The 20,413-nt window shown below is 39.4% G+C and overlaps 1 protein-coding gene across 1 annotated transcript in view; it reads right to left on the reverse strand.

Annotated features, from left to right (window-relative positions):
* Positions 1 to 20,413, reverse strand: part of myo1d (myosin 1D) — a 94,466-nt gene that overhangs the window by 10,085 nt on the left and 63,968 nt on the right. The window contains exon 21 of the mRNA XM_018689436.2: positions 17,107 to 17,261. Coding sequence (XP_018544952.1) covers positions 17,107 to 17,261 — 155 coding nt within the window. The remainder of the gene's footprint in view (positions 1 to 17,106; positions 17,262 to 20,413) is intronic.

Raw genomic sequence — 20,413 nt, forward strand, 5'->3', positions numbered from 1 at the left:
GCCACCCACTCAACTACATGGATTTGCATTTAACACCAGACCTGACACAGCATCTCCTTCTCTCACTGTCACACTCTCTCTATCTCACATGGCTGCATCACACATCTCACGTGCTGCTGTGTGCTACATTCACACTGGAGAGGAAACGCAAAGATGCATATGGAGTTGCACAAACACACAGGACACACACACCTGCATCAGACTGAAGATAAGACTGAAAGGTGGAACAGTTCTTTTCCTGTAAGATGATCACAAATAGAGAATGTGATATGAGTTAGCTTCACTGGTCTGGATGGATGGAACTGTGATGGCCTTATGTGCCTCAGTTTAAAGTAGCTGGGGTTTGGACTGGTTCAAAGTGTGAAAACTGCCTGAGAGGCTTTCTGAGTGCAGTTCTTTAATTAGCATCACTGTGCTCAAGTTGTACAGTTTTGCTGGTACTGCAACTGCGGATGTGGTGTATGAATAATAGAGAAAATGCAGAGGGACTTAGAACTGAACAGGCAGAATGGGCGGTTTTGACAGCAAGGTTGATGTATCTGAGATACTGTTGTTTAAGTATGATACAGATGCTTTAGCTCTGTATTAAAAAGGCTGAATTCATACTTCTGGAGTGCAGACATTACATCAATGAAAGTCAGGGTTATCAAGTACTAACTGTAGATAATTTCTACATTAGCCAGTGTTGACCTCCTGTTCTCTGAAGGTACAACTTATTTTTAAAACTTTTCGGTCTCCTCTGCCTTTCTTCTAAATAATTTACCTTGCATCCTCTTATTTCCAATTTCACTTCTAGGCTAACAAAAGGCTGCTTATTCAGTGTTGTAGTGCTTGACAAGACAACTGCAATCTACAGAGAATAAAATGTTTAGAGGCAAGGAAAAACCCCAAAAGACCGGATCAAATGCAGAACTGAAAAACCTCTGGAAGAAATATCGTGGGGTATTTCAGCAGGTCTATTATACCATAAAGCAGCCTTTTCCTTGCAGTATTTACTAAGCTGTGAAAGTGCAGTTAGTGCGAGTACGGATATCTCTTTTTATGTGTTTTTTCTGCCTCCCTCTCATCGCGCTTTCCCTTTCTCAGCTGTTATCTTTTCTTCTTGCTGCAGACAAAGAGCTGTTCTCACATTGGGAGAGATTACTAAGTAGGTCATTTAAAAAAAAAAAAAAAAGGGGGGGGGGGTGCACCGGCAGCAAAATTATATTGATTACACTGTGTATGGAGGGGAAAAAGAAAGAAACAACTCAAGGAAGGAAGAAACGAGAGGTCAATCTTTAGTTAGTATACATGGAGTAGTAGAGCTCAGAGGTGAAGCTGCTGAAGTGATCAAAGCTATCTATACAGCAGCTGAGCATCAGTCCTGCTCCAGGCCTCTGCACAAGACAAACAAAGAAGAGAACAGTCATGGAAAAGTGGGCACTGGATTACAGTGTAAACCTACTTGTCCATTACCCTCTCAAAAATGTGAACTGCCATCCTATTCATTGCAGGACCATTAGACAAACTTGCCTTTACAATATTGTGAGAACTAGTCCCCAAAACTCCCACGAGTTCTGAAGTATGATCATACATGAACAGTAAATACAAGCTAAAAGCACTTCTCCTTGTTAATATGCTAAGCTAGTATGTCTGTGTCTTTATGCGCAGTGAGAGAGATCTGGGAATGCTGCAGAGGGGGAACAAAGCCGCTGACTATCAAGGGCCCCCGAGGGCCCCTGAAGTGTGGAGAATAAAATGATTTTTGTGATCCTCAAATGTGAAATTATAAATATTTTATACATTTATTTCCCAGTCCTCTGGTTTTGGTTGAAATCCTCAAACTGAAAACAAATATACTGTAGCTTTTAAAATAGTGATTCAGCAGCTGAATTATCTGATGAAAATGAGTAACAAGCAGCAGCCTGCTTTACCTGCTTTCCTCCCTACATATAAAGACATAACATGGATTCTGAACAGACTAATGTCCCACCAATGGCAGCTAAAGAGTTCTGTATCAGGCAAATGCCCTAAACCTAAATTTTCAATTAGTGGTTATTATCCTCTAAATGAAATGTGTTATATTATATATAATAATAAACTTTATCTATCATATCTATTGTTTCTCTTTGTATGTTTCTCTCTATGTATGAATGAAAAGGATGACATCTGACACAAAGTGGAAAACATGATTTGCAAACACTGTTGTTTGTTGAGCCGGCAAGGGGAAGACCCTATCTAACCTCTTGTAATTATTACTACACTCAAGATTGAATCTGTCTGGTAAAAATATCCCTGTAAATGTTATTATTTCATTGTGTTCAGCTGGAGTAAGCAGCACTGTGTACCTTGACCTGGTAGATGTTCTGGCTATATTTTTGCCACGAGAGCTACAAAAATAAAGCTTTAATACAGACAATTTTATAAAAGCTTCACAAGTCTTCTGAAAGGACTGAATTTAGTCTGTATTCAATATATAAAGATGCTGACAGAGTGAGCAAAACAAAAAAGTTTTGAAGGTTTCCAGCTAAGCTGGCTGAGGGCATGCACATTGGAGACTCACTGAGCCCCGACATGATGAAATCAAATCGTCTGCTGCTATACACTTCTTTGAAACTTCTAAAATTTTATTGAACCTAATGAATAAAATAAAGATTATGATGAGTCATTTTGGGGTGTTTGTGGTGCTCAGAAAAAGTGTATTGATAGCTTACAGCTGTTCCTTTTGTAATAATTGTGCCTTTCTGGGTCCCTTTATGTCACATGACCCACAAAAATTGCCTCACAGCCCAGTGCTGTTACTGGGGGCTGGGCCAAGACTACCATCCGGCACCTAGAGCTCATAATTCCTTGCAACAGCCCTGAGGAGAACAGAAGATGGAGTAGATGACAACATGTGGGCTGACCACCGGTAGGTTTGTCCACATGGCATCTGCTGGAGATACACGCTCCTTATTCCCTTAGGACAGCAGGTGAATGATAGCTATCAATAACAGCTAGTCGTGCAAGCTGTTCTCAGGAGTCCAGTGTAGTGAACCGATAGGAACCGGAAATATACAAAGCAAAGGCCTCCATCTCTGGGGGATACTGTAGTTGCTCCACAGATGGCAGAGGCTAACACACACTGCAGAGCCATAGTAGCCACACAGCAGGTGGGTTAAACTAGTATGTGTGTGTGTGTGTGTGTGTGTGTGTGTGTGTGTGTGTGTTTGGGAGGTCAACTCTGTATTGGATCCCATCAGTGTCATTGTTCTTCTCTCTGTGCCGTAAAACTACTGAGCTAAACCTTACTCACTGATCAGCTGTGCCTTTGGCCTTTCAGAAGAACTCTCCATCTGAATGGAGTTGGCTTAAAAACACATTACATAAATCAATAAGCTGGCACACAGTGACTCAAAACAGAGGAGAAAGACAGGCTGCCACAATTAGTTGCTCATTACTGAGGGAAGACTGCTCACTTTTTAAGTGGCTACGCCTCCAATTCTGTTCATTAAAGCCAATCAATGCATCAATCAAAGGTTCATCCATTCTCATCTACTGTCAGGTCACGGTTTTCTATTCAGTGGTACAGAGGTTTGAATGAACAGAATGAATCACCATCAGGGCCATGTTAGTCCTCTGTGTAATGCCTGACTTAGTTTTGCTTTTGGTTTTCTTACCTTTAAGTAGGTTAAACAGTTTCATCAAAATTAAGACTAATGAACCTTTTACCAAGAACTTTAGCAGTCTGCTAGAGTTATTAACAATTTACATGAGCAATCCATTTCAGTAACTGTGGTCATTTTAAAAAAGAACACACTGTGTTTGTGGGTGGGTGTTAAAAGTCACTGAGTCTACCTCAAGGTTGCGACAAAAATATTATTTACCATCAGTGAGTCCCAGTGTAATTGGTTCTTTCAGTTTCTATCATTCACACACGTATTGCTAATTTTGCCACTTAAAGCGCCCTTGTAAATGCGATTATTTCAACTGCTGCTCAATTAGATAAAAAGTGTTGTGTACCTTGAACTAATCATTCTTTTGGCCCTGTTTTATGGTTTGAAAAGAGTCCTACCTTACCCAGAGAACACAGTGGATCAAGTATACTTAAGTCAGGTAATAGTTTTGTGCAACTACTGAATTTAAACATTTATCCTTTTTTGTGTCCTGGTTTAAAAAAAAAGCTTATAGAGACTTCTGAAATGACTGAATGAATCTGAAAACCTTATCTGTAATGGTTTCTGAACTCCTTTGTGTTTTATCTGACTGAGACATTTTACTTTTTGTTAGATCAAAGTAATAGTCAAAGTATCTTTTTGTTCAGACAGCCCCAGGGTCAGCAGAGTTGATTTGCTCAGAGGCTGGATGTTACATAAGGTAGGATAAAAGGCAGAAATGAACGGATGAAATGGAAGGATATAGGGAGAAAGCAGCATGAGGTGGAACAACAAAGAGATGGAGGTGTAATGAATGAGTGATGCAAAGGAGGTTTAAGTATGGGAGTAAAGGGAGCTGAAGTGATGGGGGAGCAAAGATGGAAGGGTGGGACGCAGAAAAAAGAAGCATGATGAAAAGACGTTAGGTGGAGAGATTAATGGTAGGTAGGTGATGAAGAAAGGAAGCAGGGACAGAGGCTGAATGAAGAGAAGGGAGGAGATAAGATTAGAGAATGGATCAAAAAAAGAGGAGGTGAAGGAAGCTGAGGAGGGAGGAGAGTGTTGTGAAGCCAATCATAATTGGTCAGACAGTGGGAGATGGAATGGTGCTGTTGCTGGGTGGAACATGTGTGTTTGGGGGTGGAGGGTGGATTATGGGGTAAATGTAGAGGTCACTGAGGAGATGGAGTCTATAAAATATCAAGGCTCCTACTGTATCATCTTAACTGTACAGCACTTAACTAATGCTTTTATCCACACTGGCAGCAAGATGCTAGGCTACTGTGAGTGCATACATTATATACATATACTTCAATATGAGAGTGAGGCTCCTATGGGAATACAGAGTGAGCTACTCTGCTACTAAGTGGCCAAGTAGCAGATTAAATATAGCTCACAGCAACACACACACACGCACACGCACACATATATATGTATGATAAAATTACCCTCTGATACCTGCAGGGTACAGGCACAGAAGGTGCAGAGCTTCACTTCCTCTTGCAGATCATTTAGGCTGGAAACAGGTCCATTTTGTGTGACATTTACCATAATTACATAATTAGTTTAGGTATCAATTTGTACTGTAAGTAACAGCATTCAGTTGGAAAGAAATCTAACATTCCAATTTGGGCTACAACAATTGAGTACATTCATTATTGATAATCTGCAAATGATTACTTGATCTATGAGATACCAGAAAATATCCATTACAGCCCAATGGTATTTAGTTTAGTATTATATAAGACAAAGAAAAGCATGAATAAATTCACATTTGAGAAACTGAAACCACAGGATTTTTGCTTGAAACAATGAATCATTTATCAAAACAATTGCAGATTAATCTTATTTTAGCTCCAATTCCAAGACAATCACTGACTGTGCAGACAGCATTTGTCTGTAAGTATATTTTCCTTGATGCTTTGCCCAACAATTTGGCCAGTTAAGAGGAGACTAAATAACAAGCTTAAATATTGCTGCAACAACTCAATATACTGCATGTGTTTGTATACGAATACACAATCATTTACATGCCGTGTTTAACTATTTAATGTAAAAAGAAAGTTGAAACTCAATGAAAGCCTACCCAAAATTAAAACAATAAAAGTAACTGTTAAAAAAAGATGAGGGCCTAATTTGATATGAAAGCATGAGGCAAATTTGCACTGAGCCTTTCATTCAATTAGCACTCGCAATCTGTTTGTAATTAGTGTCTGATTTACTAAGACAGAAACTAATTATGCGATCAACGACAGGGACTGAGTTTAAATGTATTTTGCATTTAAGAGGGAGTTCAGGGGTGGGATTTGTCTGAGATCAGGAAGCTCAGGAAAAAAAAAGAGTGTTTCTTAAATACACAGGCTCATTAATGAAGTGACAGCATTCCAAATAATTTACTGTGGCTGCAATTACACTTCAGAGGCAGAGAATTTTCCATGCAAAACTGATCCTTGCAAATAGTGTGAACTTCAGATAGAGGCAACACTTTTATCTCTGCCCATTAGAATGCAGTTGAAATGAGGCTTAAGAAATCTGTCCCCGAGTGCTCAATCTGTCAAAGGGTCACAGCTAATTACAAGTGTTCAGTCTTGTTCACATGCATCATGAGATTTCATGCATTATTGCAATGTAGGAGGATGTAATGATCTTTAGAGCAGTCGGCTGCACACATGACTTTGAAAGAAATGAAAGATGATGAACAGAATTATCAGAAGTTTTCTGGTATTATCAAAGTAATTATTGTTATTACTTATTCATTAGTCATCTATTAGTTTAGTCTATAAATGTCAGAAAATAGAGAGATATGTTCATCACAGCCCTACGTGACTTCTTCAAATTACTTTTGGTTTGTTTCATGAAGGCTATTAAAACAAACTAATTGACTATCAAAAGAGCGGGGTAATTTTAGCACAAATTCACGATGAAGCTTTCTTTCTACTTGATCCAATCGCCTGTTACTTAAGCTTGTGCTAGTGTCTTTGCTTGTGTTATAAAATAAAAACACATCATGACAGTATTAGAAGGGTTAACACCTCCTTAACACACTCTACTAAGTGTGTTTGCCCTTGTGTGAATGAGAGAGAAAGAGATGAAGAAAGAGAGGTTGTTTGGCAGTAATTCAGGGGCTGCAGTGGAAAAGTAGGTCAGAACCAGCTCACATATTCTCTCTCTCACACACACACATACACACACCCCTCTTTCATTCATACACAACCTCTGACATATGCTGCACATTTTCACACCTAAGTATTATCTCTTATGTGTGCTTACATAGTCGGTACACATAAACACATCCTCGCAGTCACAAAAACACAAACAAACACAGAAACACACACACAAACTCTGGCCTGGCTACTCGCCATCCATCACTCCACCCAGCCCAGCCCTCCTCCCCCAGGCTGCAGCACAGTGCCAATGAGACGAGCAGGACTCCCCACTGGCCCACATAACAATGACTCTGAGTGTGTGTAGGAGAATTTGTAACTTGCATGCAATTTGACTTTGCAAATTGGAAGTTATATAACGACTATGCAGATAGATTATCCTTGAAGACCCTTTGGTGACTAAACAGAAGGCGGCACAAGTTTGGCACAAAGAAAATGACAATTGTCTGTACTAGTGCAAATACAACACCTGGTTTTTGTTTTCTTACTTTGAGGAACATCTACATATTTTCCCACAAAAGCCTTTTGTTTGACAAAAGATGCCAAAGTTCTTAAATGTGAAAATACAAGATGCTTGCCTAAATTTTATACATACAGACAGTTAGGGCTGGGTTTCAATGTGTGTGTGGTGTGTGGTGTGTGTGTGTGTGGTGTGTGTATATATATATTTACAAATACAACTGAAACCCAGCCCTAACTGTCTGTAGAGTAAAACTACAATAAAAGCTTGTGCTACATCTCCATGCTTTAAATGGATCTTTCTTTCTTTACATCTTTACGTTCCTCTCATATTTCTCCTGGTCTATGCTATTTGGTTTTGCTTGTATGTGTCTCTGTTTCTATTCCTCTGTCTGTGGTCTAGGACGAGATGTGCCGTTATTATCGCCAGCCAGCAGGGTTATTAATGGATGGCATACGTATCAGACAAACATGGATCCAATGGTTGCCATGGGAACTGCATCTGCAGCGCCCCAGAAAGGAGGGAGAGGGAGACAGAGAGGGAGAGGGAGAGGAAGAGGGAGGGAGGAGAAGTGGAATGTGAAGTGAAAAACAAGAGGGGGAGGGGGAGTAGCAGTGGGGCCGGTGATGGATGGAGAGAGAGGAAATAGAGAAGGAGGGATGGAGGGGAAGAGGAGAAGAAAGAAGCCCACTTCTATCAGTCGGAAATATTTGATTCAGCAGAAAGGGTGACCTTGGTGAGGAAGACAAAGGCAGCTTGGCTTTCTCTCGCTCTCTATCTCTCATTCTCTCCATCTGTTTTTTCTTATCAATTCTCTCTGCCACCCTCCCTCTCATCTTCTTTTTATCTAACTGTTGTAAATGATGTTAGTGCCATCTCCAGATATAACAGAAAATGCACTTTGACACATTTATTGAACAACATTTATTCTTAAATATCCATCAGTGTCTGCAGCTAAAATAATCAGCAACAGATCTGATCCTTCCAAGAAAAAAACCAACAAGAATGAATGACCGTGTTTTAATTAAATGACTATACATTTTAGCCCAGCTACTACAAATCCCATTTCCTTTACATAGCAGCTACCACTACCACTGTATTTTAGTAGTATTTAGTGGTAGTATTTTATACAGCCTATGTAGCAGAACTGAGTGTCGGCTGTGACATTACAGAGCCACATTAAACACTTATCTTTGTCAGTGTCATTAAGACATATTGTGTTTCATCTATTGGTTACAGTCATTTGGTCACAATGGATTGTATTTTCATTTTACCTTGTACAAAGATTTTGGTTGGTATCAGTATGGCACTTGAAAGAGCTGAGGTATCCAAACAAATATTAGATTGGTGCATCTTTAATGCTAAGCAGGCATTGGTTTCCTTTTCCAGACTATTAGAAATACCAGAGCAGACTATTACCAGGCCCTTGAAACCTGATTGACTTATGTAATCCATCACAGTGAACATCCAGGTCTGTATTAATTTTTGTCATATTTACATTATCATTGTGAGGCAAAGCAACTTAATAACCTATTCTGGCTTGAACATGCTCAAACCCTTCACAAAATACATTCAAACTCAAGTATAGACACACACTGTAAACTACTACTAGTGTTACTTCTGCTGCTGTCAGCCTTACAGTCTCTTTTCAAATTACAAACCAAAAGAGAAAGTTACACTAACTAAACTAAAATGTTTTTTAATTCTAGATAACAGCGGGAGACTGTGTACAATACCTGAATTTGTGGAGTGGAGGATGTTGAGTATAGACATCACATTTTTTTCTTTTCTTGCCTAAATTTTCTTTTTTGTCTACAGGTGAGAATAACATTTTTTTTCCTCTGGAAAAAGACAAAGTAATGCCTTTGCAGTGAATGCTATACATGAGACTGGGACCAGAGCCAATGGTTTTGTGTCCATAACAAATCTGTCTGGGTGCAGTAGCCATTATTTGCCACCCTCAAAGAAGAGATATTTACATGACTTTGATTTTTTAATTTTGATGATGGAAGAAACCAGAACAACTAAATAATGCCTTTAAGATTTGTTCAAGAGGTGTTTCTTACTTACTTCTTCCTTGTACAGAGTTTGATTTCAGTTACTGTGCAAGACATGTTGCTCTGCACTCATTTTAATTTAGTGTCTTTATTTTTTTTACAAACATAATTCTCTATGTTCATATATCTTGAAGTGTCACTGTGTAACAGAGGAACGTCTAAAAAGACCTCACAAAAGTATTATAACGTTGACAGAATGTCTGGAAACCAACCTAAATGGACACAAAACATTGGTATGAAAATCATATTGTTGCCAAACAGAATAAATTAAATGTCAGAAGGAACAAAGACAATAAAGCCTTATGCAGATATTATGACTAAAATCTCCATCTTAGTTGAATACAAGCACACTGACGCCAACATGTCTGCAGTGAGTCCAATGATCACAGCCTACCACTGCAAACTAATGTGATTCCTGATCGGTTACCTGACCCAAGAACACACAAGTAAATCAGATTCAACTTTAGCAGATCAATAAAACTTCTTTTTCATACCCAGTGCACTCTATATCTTTTTCTCCTTCAGTATCTCTCATCATCTTCCATCTTTTGTTTTTTACTTGCATTTCACATTGTTCATGGTCTCTTCCTCCCACCTTGATCTCACTCCCCTCCCTTCTTTGCTCACTATTCCTGACACACTCTCAGTAACACTTTTGTTTTTTCTTGCTTCCCTCAGTCGGGCTTCGCACTCCCACAGATCCCCTCTGCGGTGTCAGAGGCAGACGGGGGGAGGCTAAACGTTCAGGTCTTCAGGGAAGAGGGGCAGGAGCAAGGGCATAAACCGAATATGACCACATCACTCTGACAGATCAATGAAGGGCTGTGTACTGCACACTACTGCTGACTCATACTGTAGGATTGGGGAGGGGGGGCACGGAAGGGAAGGAGAGGAAGGATGAGAGCGAGTGGGAGGTAAGACAGAGAAGGACAAAGGGTGATGGTGGCAGTTAGAAAAGAAAGAAAAAGTATGAATGGATGCTGGAAGACAGATATGAGGCTGGTAAATCTATGAACATGTGTCACTGAGATTGATCTGGACAGTTTACAGTGGAGTAGCTAGAGAGAAAAACTAAGAAAAATGTCCTCACGCTCAGTGTGGATCTTAAGCTCTAGAATAAACCATCAATGCCTGTGGCAAATGATCATTTTCCATCATCGATTAATTCTCTGGTGCCCAACCTGGGTATTGGGACACTCCTCAGGTCAAATGTTGAATGTAAGGCATTGCAAAAATTATTCTGCTATTAGCAATATTAGTCTGTCAGCCACTCCTTTGTTTCAGACTAAATTATCTCAACAACCATTAGAAGGATTTCAATGACATTTCGCACAGACATTTATACTCAGCAGGATGAATCCTAATGACTTTGGGGATCCCCCTGACTTTTCCTCTAGCCACACTATGAGGTGGACACTTGTGGTTTTTAGTGAAATGTCTTGACATTCACTGGATCATTTACAGATTGATCATTTTGTCCAACCAAGTCCAAAATCCAAAGATATGTAATTTACTATGATACAAAAGAGAGAAAAGCAGCAAGATTTCCCATTTGAAAAAAGTTATGAGTTAAATGATTATTTCTGGTATTTATGAAAATTCTCTGTCAAATACTAAAATCAAAATCCAATCAAAAGTCTGCTCAGATTCTTCATGTTATTCATGTATATGTATTCTTTCTGATCAGATTTCCTAATCAACACTGTGCCAGTGCAAGACCATTTTATTTAGATTAAGTTTTGTGCAGCTGTTTCTGATTGCACAACATTTAACATTTGAAAATTGTGTCTAAACCAAAAGTCAAGAACTGTATTACATTGGCACTAAAAATGAAACATTTTAAATGGAACCCGGCCCTGATCAAAACTCTTGTCAATAAATGTCCAGTCCATTGACTAATTGTTTCAAAACCATCAATCCACTCGACGCACCAAAATGCACAGAGGACAGAAAGCGAGGGTTAATAAAGTCCTGTCGATGACTCCAATCACCCACCCACACATACACTCACATACACGCACACACAATCAATCCACTGCACAAGGTTTTTCATTAGTCACTGTGGACACTGTCAGCAGCAGTAGCAGTTGGTGGAGCCAAAACCAAGCTGTTGCTACAGAGACAATCCACAGCCTTTTTCTGAGAAACCAATTCCAGCTGCTTACACAACACAGAAACTACAATGACAGGAAGACAGCAGAGATTATGTGAACCAGGGATTCATAACTGTCGGTCATGGGGCAACTTTGTCATTAGGTCATGACTGACAGGTGTGCACAGAGAGAGTAAGAGAGAGGCTGTAAACAACACATTTTGCACAATGTTAACATGATCCAAACAAATCCAATGTTACTCAAACCTGTCAAAACATTCCACCTTTCTTGCTTATAAGAATATTTCAGCACAAGTACGATGTTATGTTGCATTTGATGGAGCGAAATGTTTAAACTGAAGTTTGCCACCTGTGAGAATTCAGGATGAGGATGAATAATTCAACACTAAGCTATTTTTACATTCAGATCTCAGTGGGGAAGGTGTGAAGCAGAGTGGAAGTGTGTGATGCAGCACTGACTAAGAAATAAAACACTAATGTCAGAAAACTGAATGGGAAGAAATAAGAATGATAAATGATGAGATTCTAACAGACATTTAAAATATTGTATATTACACCTCAGTATAACACGTAAACACTGGCTATCTTCTGCGGATCATTAAGTCAGTTCAGTGCAGCAGTATGGGGTTAAACCTTTTGCTCAAGGGCACAGCAGTTATTGTAGAGATTAATTTTCCTAACCAATTCTTCCTGTTTGTCTTAAAGTCAAACTGGCTGTCACAGTGTTATTCATTCACCTACAAGGATATGAGACACTCCAGGTCTTCTCCCTATTTTTGGGATTCCTGGAACAAACACTAGTCCTCACAGTGTTTATTTTTCAACACATAACACCTTCTTACTACTGCACCTTTATATCATCTTTTCTTCTTAAAGAAGAAACTGTCTCAATCCAATGGAAGGTCACAGTCTTTATACATGAACTGTGAAGGGCTTTGTAACTTTTCTTTTTAAAAGTTTGACTGATTCTGTAATGCTCTTTTGTAACATGTCTTGGCTACCTCTCCCTTCTGAAGAATGTTTTCATTTCACTGCTTTACCATTTTTGATCAGTGTTAAGCAAATGTCACTGTGCACATTTCACACTGAAAGCCTGTCACTAGAGAGAAAGATTTCTGTATGCCACTAGTTTCGTTGGAAAGCTTTTAATGTGAAACATCCATACGCGGAAAGTGTAAGTGAAAAACGGCAAAGTCAAAGTATAATTATAAATAATTAATGAATGAAAACAGTAACAGAAACTCAGTGAGTGGTGTATGATGCATGACTGTTGTACCGACTGAATTAGAGTTGTGGAAATGATTATCCTACATTTCTGAAGTCAATAGGAAAACATGGAGGAGGTACCGGGTTAGCATTAACAGCAAAAAGCCTTAACAGATAATTAAACAGGAAAATCAGGGATACATCTTATTAAAACCTGTGTAAATAGGGAATAATGGTCCATTTCCAGGGTTAGCCTATTTCAAATAAAGGTCAGGTTTCTCACATTTGACTATTTGAGGTTTTATGGTAATCAATAGGAGAGGGTGGACCATATAGTAAAGTCTTTTTGATCGCCTGAATATCTCATTGATTGTGCAGAGGGTTTATGTGCGACAGATGCAGGGTGTCTGCACTGCTGCACTACACACACACACACACACACACACACACACACACACACACACACACAAGACAGAGAGGAAGGGGGTGGCTCTGTCTCATCTAAATATAGGCCCCAACAGCAGCGCAGCCTTAAATATTTCATTGCCTCCTCTCCAAAAATGAAGAAGGAAGGGGGAGCCAGGGGAGGAAAATGGAAAGACTGAGAGAGAGACAGAGAGAGATGAGGAAGTGGGGGGGGGGGGGGCACAAGGGGTTCAGGAGAGACTGAGATCAGTACAAAGGGGATATAGTCAAAAATAGGGTGCAGAAAAAAAAAGGTGTGAAAGAGGGACAGGGGGAAAAGAGGGATGGAGGAAGAAAAGGAGTAGGGAGGCTGAAGGCATGGGAATCTAATCCCCCCTCCTTTTTATGCAAAATAAGAATGAAGTATTTCTGAATTTCTCTAGACAAGTGGTGCGTCATGGCCGATAAGAGGGTTATCTTCTTATGTATGTGTTGCTGAAATCTCTGAATCGCTTCAGTTTGAGGCAACTTGGTGCTGTATTGATAAGTTCCCGCTTGACACTACCTCACAATTTAAACCATTTCAGTCCTCAGCAAAAATCAAAATTCATAATAAAGTGCAAAAACAGATTAATGCCAAGCAGATTTGGAAACTGTCAAAAACAAATCGTGCCTCATGGAAATTCAAGTATCCAGACACAGCTATGACAAGAAGAGGGTTTATTCCCAGCGGCAGTGTCATTCTGCTTTGGCCTCGCTGTCACTTTGAGGAGGATAAAGTGTTGCTTTGTTGCTGCTGTAAGCTGCCCTTCTGCCTGCTTGCTATTGTGCATATTGTGCACTGTGCAGCATGTTGAAGGAGAGATAAAGGTTAAAGCCACATCTACAGGGAGCTGCAGTCGTGGGACACTACATGCAAAAGATCATACAGAGTGGATACACAAACACGAACACAGTAGCATGCAGCCTGCCTCTCAGGAATTCCTCCTCATGCAGGAGACACACACAAATGCAACCCAACGCACATGCATATTTGCACATGCCGGTGTGCCCTTTGTTCCGTCAGTGTTTCACAGTGATGGATGAGTCGGCATGCGAAGCACATGGAGGGTCATTACGTGAGGCCCAGTGGAGGCCTTTTTCAGCCCGATACCTACAGAGAAATGGGCTCCACAATGAAACAAGATACCATCACAGAATGGCAATGATGGAGCACATGTACACCCCCCTATTCTACACACACATACTCTCTGAGATAAGCAGATGCAGGCACATCTGTCTGCATGCACAAACACTGTCCCATTCTCTCCCTTTCGCTCCCTCTCTCACCCACACACAAAGAGAGACAAACAGGCACAAATCAATACATGTGCCAGACCATTGTGCAGGAGTCAATTCAATTATCAATGAAATGAGTGATGTCTGTGATTTAAAAAAAAAGTGCTTTATCAAAACAGTAATCACAGAATAGAGGGATCAAATTAACTGAAAAGGTCAACCATCAATACAATTTACTGCATGTTTTTTCTTTCACAGTGCAATTAATGCCATTTTACTTTCACACAAGATTGGTTGTTTCCTTTTGGATTTACAGAGTTTGGTTGTTGTTGACATTTTCTTCTACTGCTGCGTCGTAGACAACAAGGACGGAAAAACTGAGATTTGCCTATAAATCTCTGAAGCTTAGATGTGGGTTTTATGGTTGCTGTCCGGGAAAAGTTGAGGAGTAACAAGACCCCTTTCGACCATAGAAACTCTCAAACTTACATACTACATACTCTCTGTATGCATTTTTAGCTCTATGGATGGCTATGTTGGTCTGTCAGTTGGTTGATCGCCCACTTCAGTCCAGAATGAAAGATCTCAATATTCACTTGATTGATTACTAGTGACTTTGGTGATGACCTAACTGTTCCTTTAGCATCACAACTCTTGGATGGACTGCCTTGAAATTTTGTACTTGTATTCAAGCTCCCCTCAGGATGGACTATAATAACTTTGGTAATTCCAAAGAGTCATCTGGTGCTACCATCAGGTCAAAATCCTCAGTACTTTTTAATTAGAAATTTTAAGATGCTAACACACTAAACTAGGATGGCGACACAGTAAACATTAGACCCTCTGAAAAAATCAGCATGTTAGCTTTGTCACTGTGCCTAAATTCAGCCTCATGGGGCCTTATACTCCTGTTGCTTGGTGCAAACACGATGCAAAGCCGCTGATTCTGTTCTTGCTTGTTTTGGACAAGGTATAATCATCTAGTCATAAGGTCTAAATAAAATCATGTATGCTCCACAGGACAAGTCACTGAATGAAAAAGGAATGAGGGGAAATGCCAGCAACAGGTAAATCTAATTATTTTTAGTTGTCTTGCTGGATTTAATGACAAATCCAATCCAGTGAGTCAAATAAAGCACTCTGGGTTTAAACAGGGACAAAAAGTCTAATTGGTACAAGAACTTTTTTTCTCTGCAGTAAAGAGAAGAAAGTTAAGTGGCTTCCATGTGAACCTTTCTGACATTTCGAGGCCTTTTGAGTCGTTGAATGGATTCTCTGATATTTCAATAGCATTGGTCTTCTTTTTGTTCCTACACAGTTTCTGTAATGTGCAGATTTGGAGATGACTAATGTTTTTTGTGTCTTTATGTGATTATGTACAAGCTACTGTTAGCTAAGGTGACAGTCATCCTCTCCTGGGATTAAAACACAGGATGAAAGTGGAATGAGGGTGGAAGAATGAAATCATTTCATTCACAGACTTCTTTTCTAGAGCTAACCTTTAAAATCATTTCTTTGAAGGTTCAAAGAGACAAGAGGTTCCTATTGATGTGCAGCTAAACCACATGTAAGCTGCTTGTAATGATAGGGGAAGAACACTTTTGAACATTGGCTAAATACTGTGATACAATACAATTCAAAGCATATGACAGCATTTTGCTTTATTATATAACAGTATTATGTTATGTAATAAAGCAAAACGGTTTTACATGAACCTTGTGCATGAACTAGAGGGTCATTGTGACTGTCCTCAAAAAAAAAAGAGTGAACTGAGGACAACTTGAGTTCAGTTTGATGTTTAAGGAAGTGCGTGGGTGCCTCATTTTCCTGATGTTAAGTGGGAAAGACAGGCAGACCACCTGCAGTAAAACTAACCTCAGCTGAACTGAGATGAACTCAGCTCATTTACAAGATTCAATATCCCCATTCACAAGTTTTACCTTGATCTGATCAACAGAACAAAACAGGATACGCTCCATCTTTTGACTGCCAGTTTGTAGTGTTAGTTAAGTGTTAGAAATGTGCATATGAACGTATTTACTAGCTTGATATCTGTGCCTATTCTTCAAAGTAACAACGGTATATAGTGGATTTTCTGTGCTCATCTTGAATTGTAGTTTTGGAGAGGAATATGAAAAGGCACCATCCTGAAATGAACCTCAGTGAATCGCAAGGTAAGAATGAGAAAGACTGCAGGATTCAGGGATTTCATCTGAGCGTGTAATCTATATCTCTGTTTTTCTCAGCTTTGGAGGTTGGAAATTAATGCTAGCCTTCACAGGATCCCATCCTGAGAGAGCTCTGAGCTCAGATTAACTGAACATTAGGGTTCAAGTGAGGACAGCTGTGACTGTGCACTCTATCTGCCCCATAATCCTCCTGCCACAGGTCACATCGGTCGCACATATACTGATCAGCTTTTATCATATACACCATTCAGCCACAACATTCAAACTGGTAACTGGTTATAATGTTGTGGCTGAATGGTGTACATAAGTTATATAATGTCAGTCAATTGTCATTTAAGACTGCATCTTTTATTGCAGGGCTGCTGGAGGTTAACTCAAATGCACAGGGTTTAAGTGGGGACAACATGCTGAATTAACTGAAAACGGCTTTCTCAGCACAGTAAATAAAAGAAATGAGGTGACCTCAGACTTCACTTTGGTGTCACCGGGTCTTTTCAATCATCAAACTACAGTCATTGCTTTTCAAGCATTTTAGGACAACAACAGATGAAAATGGCCAATAAATAAGTAATTCAGCTTCTACCATCACTTGTTGCCCACTGTTTCCCCCCACAGCTTACCTCTTGAAATGACTAAGCAGGGTGCCAACCAGCTCCCCGATGCGGTTCTCATTGGCAGGGACCATGCCTTGCAGGCACACCACCAGATCCCTGCTGTCCTTGGTGTGGAACACAACCAGCTGGTCCTTCCCAGGGGACACGCTCACTCCTGTCACCTGGGACAGACCAAGAGGGAGAGAGAGGGCACATACAATTAAACACAAATAAACATGTACGCTCAACAGAGGAACACAACCATGTGCAAAGGCAGGAATGTGTATTGAGAGACATATCACATAACCATCTGTATTGTAGATAAACACAAAATGCAGCACATACACAGACACAGATGCACATGCATATCAGGGGATTTGAGTTGGCACAGCCCAAAGGACATGAATTCACTGGGGCTGCTGCACCAGGCTACAATTCATCATCTCATCCAAAGGAAGTAAAGGGAAGAGACCTGAGGAATCTGGTGTATTCAGCAGATCGCTTTGAAAATAAAAGAATAAAAGTGCTTATTTATAATTGGTTTGGCACAATTTTCACAATATGAGTTTCAATATGCAAAATACAAAGAGCCAAACTGAGAACACGCTATATTCATATCTTAAAACACAAAATGGAGTTCTCACACAAAGTGGAAAACACTAAATCACATGCTCAGTACTACACAGCCACCTAATATTAGCACAGATTAAATGCTTATTACTAGACACAGAGGTAATTAAATTAATACAGAACATATAAACTAAACTGAATCACAATCAGCATTTTGACTTATATGAATGTAGGATTTATTGTATTGTAATGTCAGATTCTAGACTATATCTATAGCATCTATAGTGAAGGTTATACAGTATACTGTATATAATTTCACTCATTTCACTTTCTTACGTGTAAGTTGCATCTTTTCTATTTGTTATATGTGTAATATTTATGGAGACAAAACATTGCTACTCTGCTTTGAGGGGAATTAATTATTGATTGACAGCATCAGACGTCTGTGACTTACTATTACTAAAAAACATAAACATACATCTCACTAAAACAGTACTGTGACCTTATCAAAATAATACAATGGTAATGATTGTGGTTGGATAATGATTTCACAGATTTTGAAACTCAGACAAAGCAAATATATAAATAAATGAATGAATAAAGGCCAGTATGTGGTGTCTATTGGTGTATGGGATTTCTCCCACTAAGGACTTCAATCAGCATTTGGAGCTTGGAGTAAGATGTATTGATCAGAGTCCCAAGTGACCAATCAAATTTTTCCAATCCCAAAACCACATAGCGATGGAGAAGCAGCAGGACTGAAAGGGGAATCCCTGCTTCGCAGTTGGATTTTCCAGCTTTACAAGTCTTCAAAGCAGACATAACAAGAAGAAAACAAGATCTTCACAGGTAAACACATCTCAGGAAGTAACAGAGCTCTGTCTCATGTCTCATTAACTCCCTATTCCTTTCTCTTTTATCCCGGTTTTCTCTTTTATACTCTTATCTCTCTTCCTTTTAGCCTTACTTTCCTTCTCGTTAATTTGTCTTTCTAAGCTGAACTCAGGCACAGCACATTGAGGAAACAGCCACAGGCAGCCAGTCAGGTACATTAATATCCACTCAGCAGAGTGCAATGCTGAGACAAATTCTCCATCAGTAGAGGACAGGCTGTTACCAGTGGCTAAACAACCAGCTAGCTTATTTAGCTCCAACATGACGCCTGTGACTTCAGAAACAAACACTTCACGTAATCACCATGAATTAAAGCCTTAAGCAATGCCTCTCTGTCTAGCAATCCACCCGCAGTTAATTGCATGGAGCCGATTACATTTACATTTATATTAAACGCTTAATTGATTGGAACGACAGTCAGTGTTCTAATGAGTTGGGTAATGATACATTCTGATTTGTTTCCTTGTCTCATTTTTTTGTCTTGAGTCCCCCAATCAGTTTTACCCCGAGTATGGGCATTTATCTGCCCAGCCATCTGTTCAATTGTTTGTCTGTTCGACCCACACAAATCTGAAAAAACTTGAGGATGATGATACATTTCATTACAGCTTTCCAACTTGGCTGAGAGTGTCTTAGGGTGGGGGAAAAATTGTGTAATGGTTTGTCTGTTCACTTGTGTTAACTAAAGGCCTCTACATGCTGCGATAAAAGCGATCTTGTAATCAAGGTCACAATCTTTGTACAATCCATACAATATAAATTTTGAGGCCTACTGTATTGTGCAATGAATTCCTGATCATTTGCAGTACTAATACTTTTTCATGCAAAAATGCCAAATGTTCTCTAGATCCAGCCTCTCAATTGTGATTTTCTACTTTTCTTTTTCTTGTATGACAATAAACTGAATGGGAACTGAGATTTTGAACTGTTGGCCAGATCAAACAAACAATTTGAAGAGGTAACCTTGGACATAAGGAAATTGTGATTGGCATTCTTTATTGTTTGTTGACATTTTAAGGAGCAAACCATTAATCAAGTAAATTTAACAAAAGTAAAAATATGTGACATGTCATCAATTTGTCATTCATTTGCGCCATTCTCATGTTTTGAGAAAACAAATTTATTAGGAAATTGTCCTTGAAATGTTGCATCATTTCTGGATACTCTTATACTCTGTCTAATTTTATGATATGTTTCAGTTATTTGGTTTGTGGGTTGTAGAGGCAGTCAGATTGTTAGAATTAGGTTAGAAATTCACGAGACTGCCACTGACACAAAATACCAGAAAAAGCCTGATAAAGAGCTGAGTGCATCACATTGCTCTTGTCATCCCTGGTTATATTTTTCAGATGCAGTCGCTATTACAAACTTATTTTCCCTTTTACATAACTAAATATGTTTGAGAAAACTTTGTGTATTATGCAGCTCACCGTTCTACTCTATCTTTTTTACAATCTCACTCCTTGGCTCAAAGGTGATCTTTTGACACATTTGTTACTGTTTAAGCTGGGAGGACTGTATCATTTGTGAGGGACAAATTGTTGCTGAGATCTTGTTTGCATTTTGAAGTGCCATATTCCCATACAGTAACACCAGTGGGTGTATTTTGGTGAAAAGCACTTCTGAAACTCCTGTGCAAAGTGTAAAAGTTGTGAAAATGCAGTCAGGACCATAGTGGTTTTTGTCAAGTGCTCTCTGGTCTGATCCTCTCTGCTCTGTGGTTGTCATGAGCACATAATTTGAGCAGCAGGTTCCCCCAGTTTATTCTTATGGGAGCAACTTACTGGTTACATAACACATCCCAACAGTGCTATAAAGATATAAGGGGAACCAAAGGAGCAAGAGCAAAGACTGGAGGCTCTGTGATTAA

Source organism: Lates calcarifer, linkage group LG23 (genome assembly GCF_001640805.2).
Source record: "Lates calcarifer isolate ASB-BC8 linkage group LG23, TLL_Latcal_v3, whole genome shotgun sequence".
In the NCBI taxonomy this organism is placed as follows: Eukaryota; Metazoa; Chordata; class Actinopteri; family Centropomidae; genus Lates; species Lates calcarifer.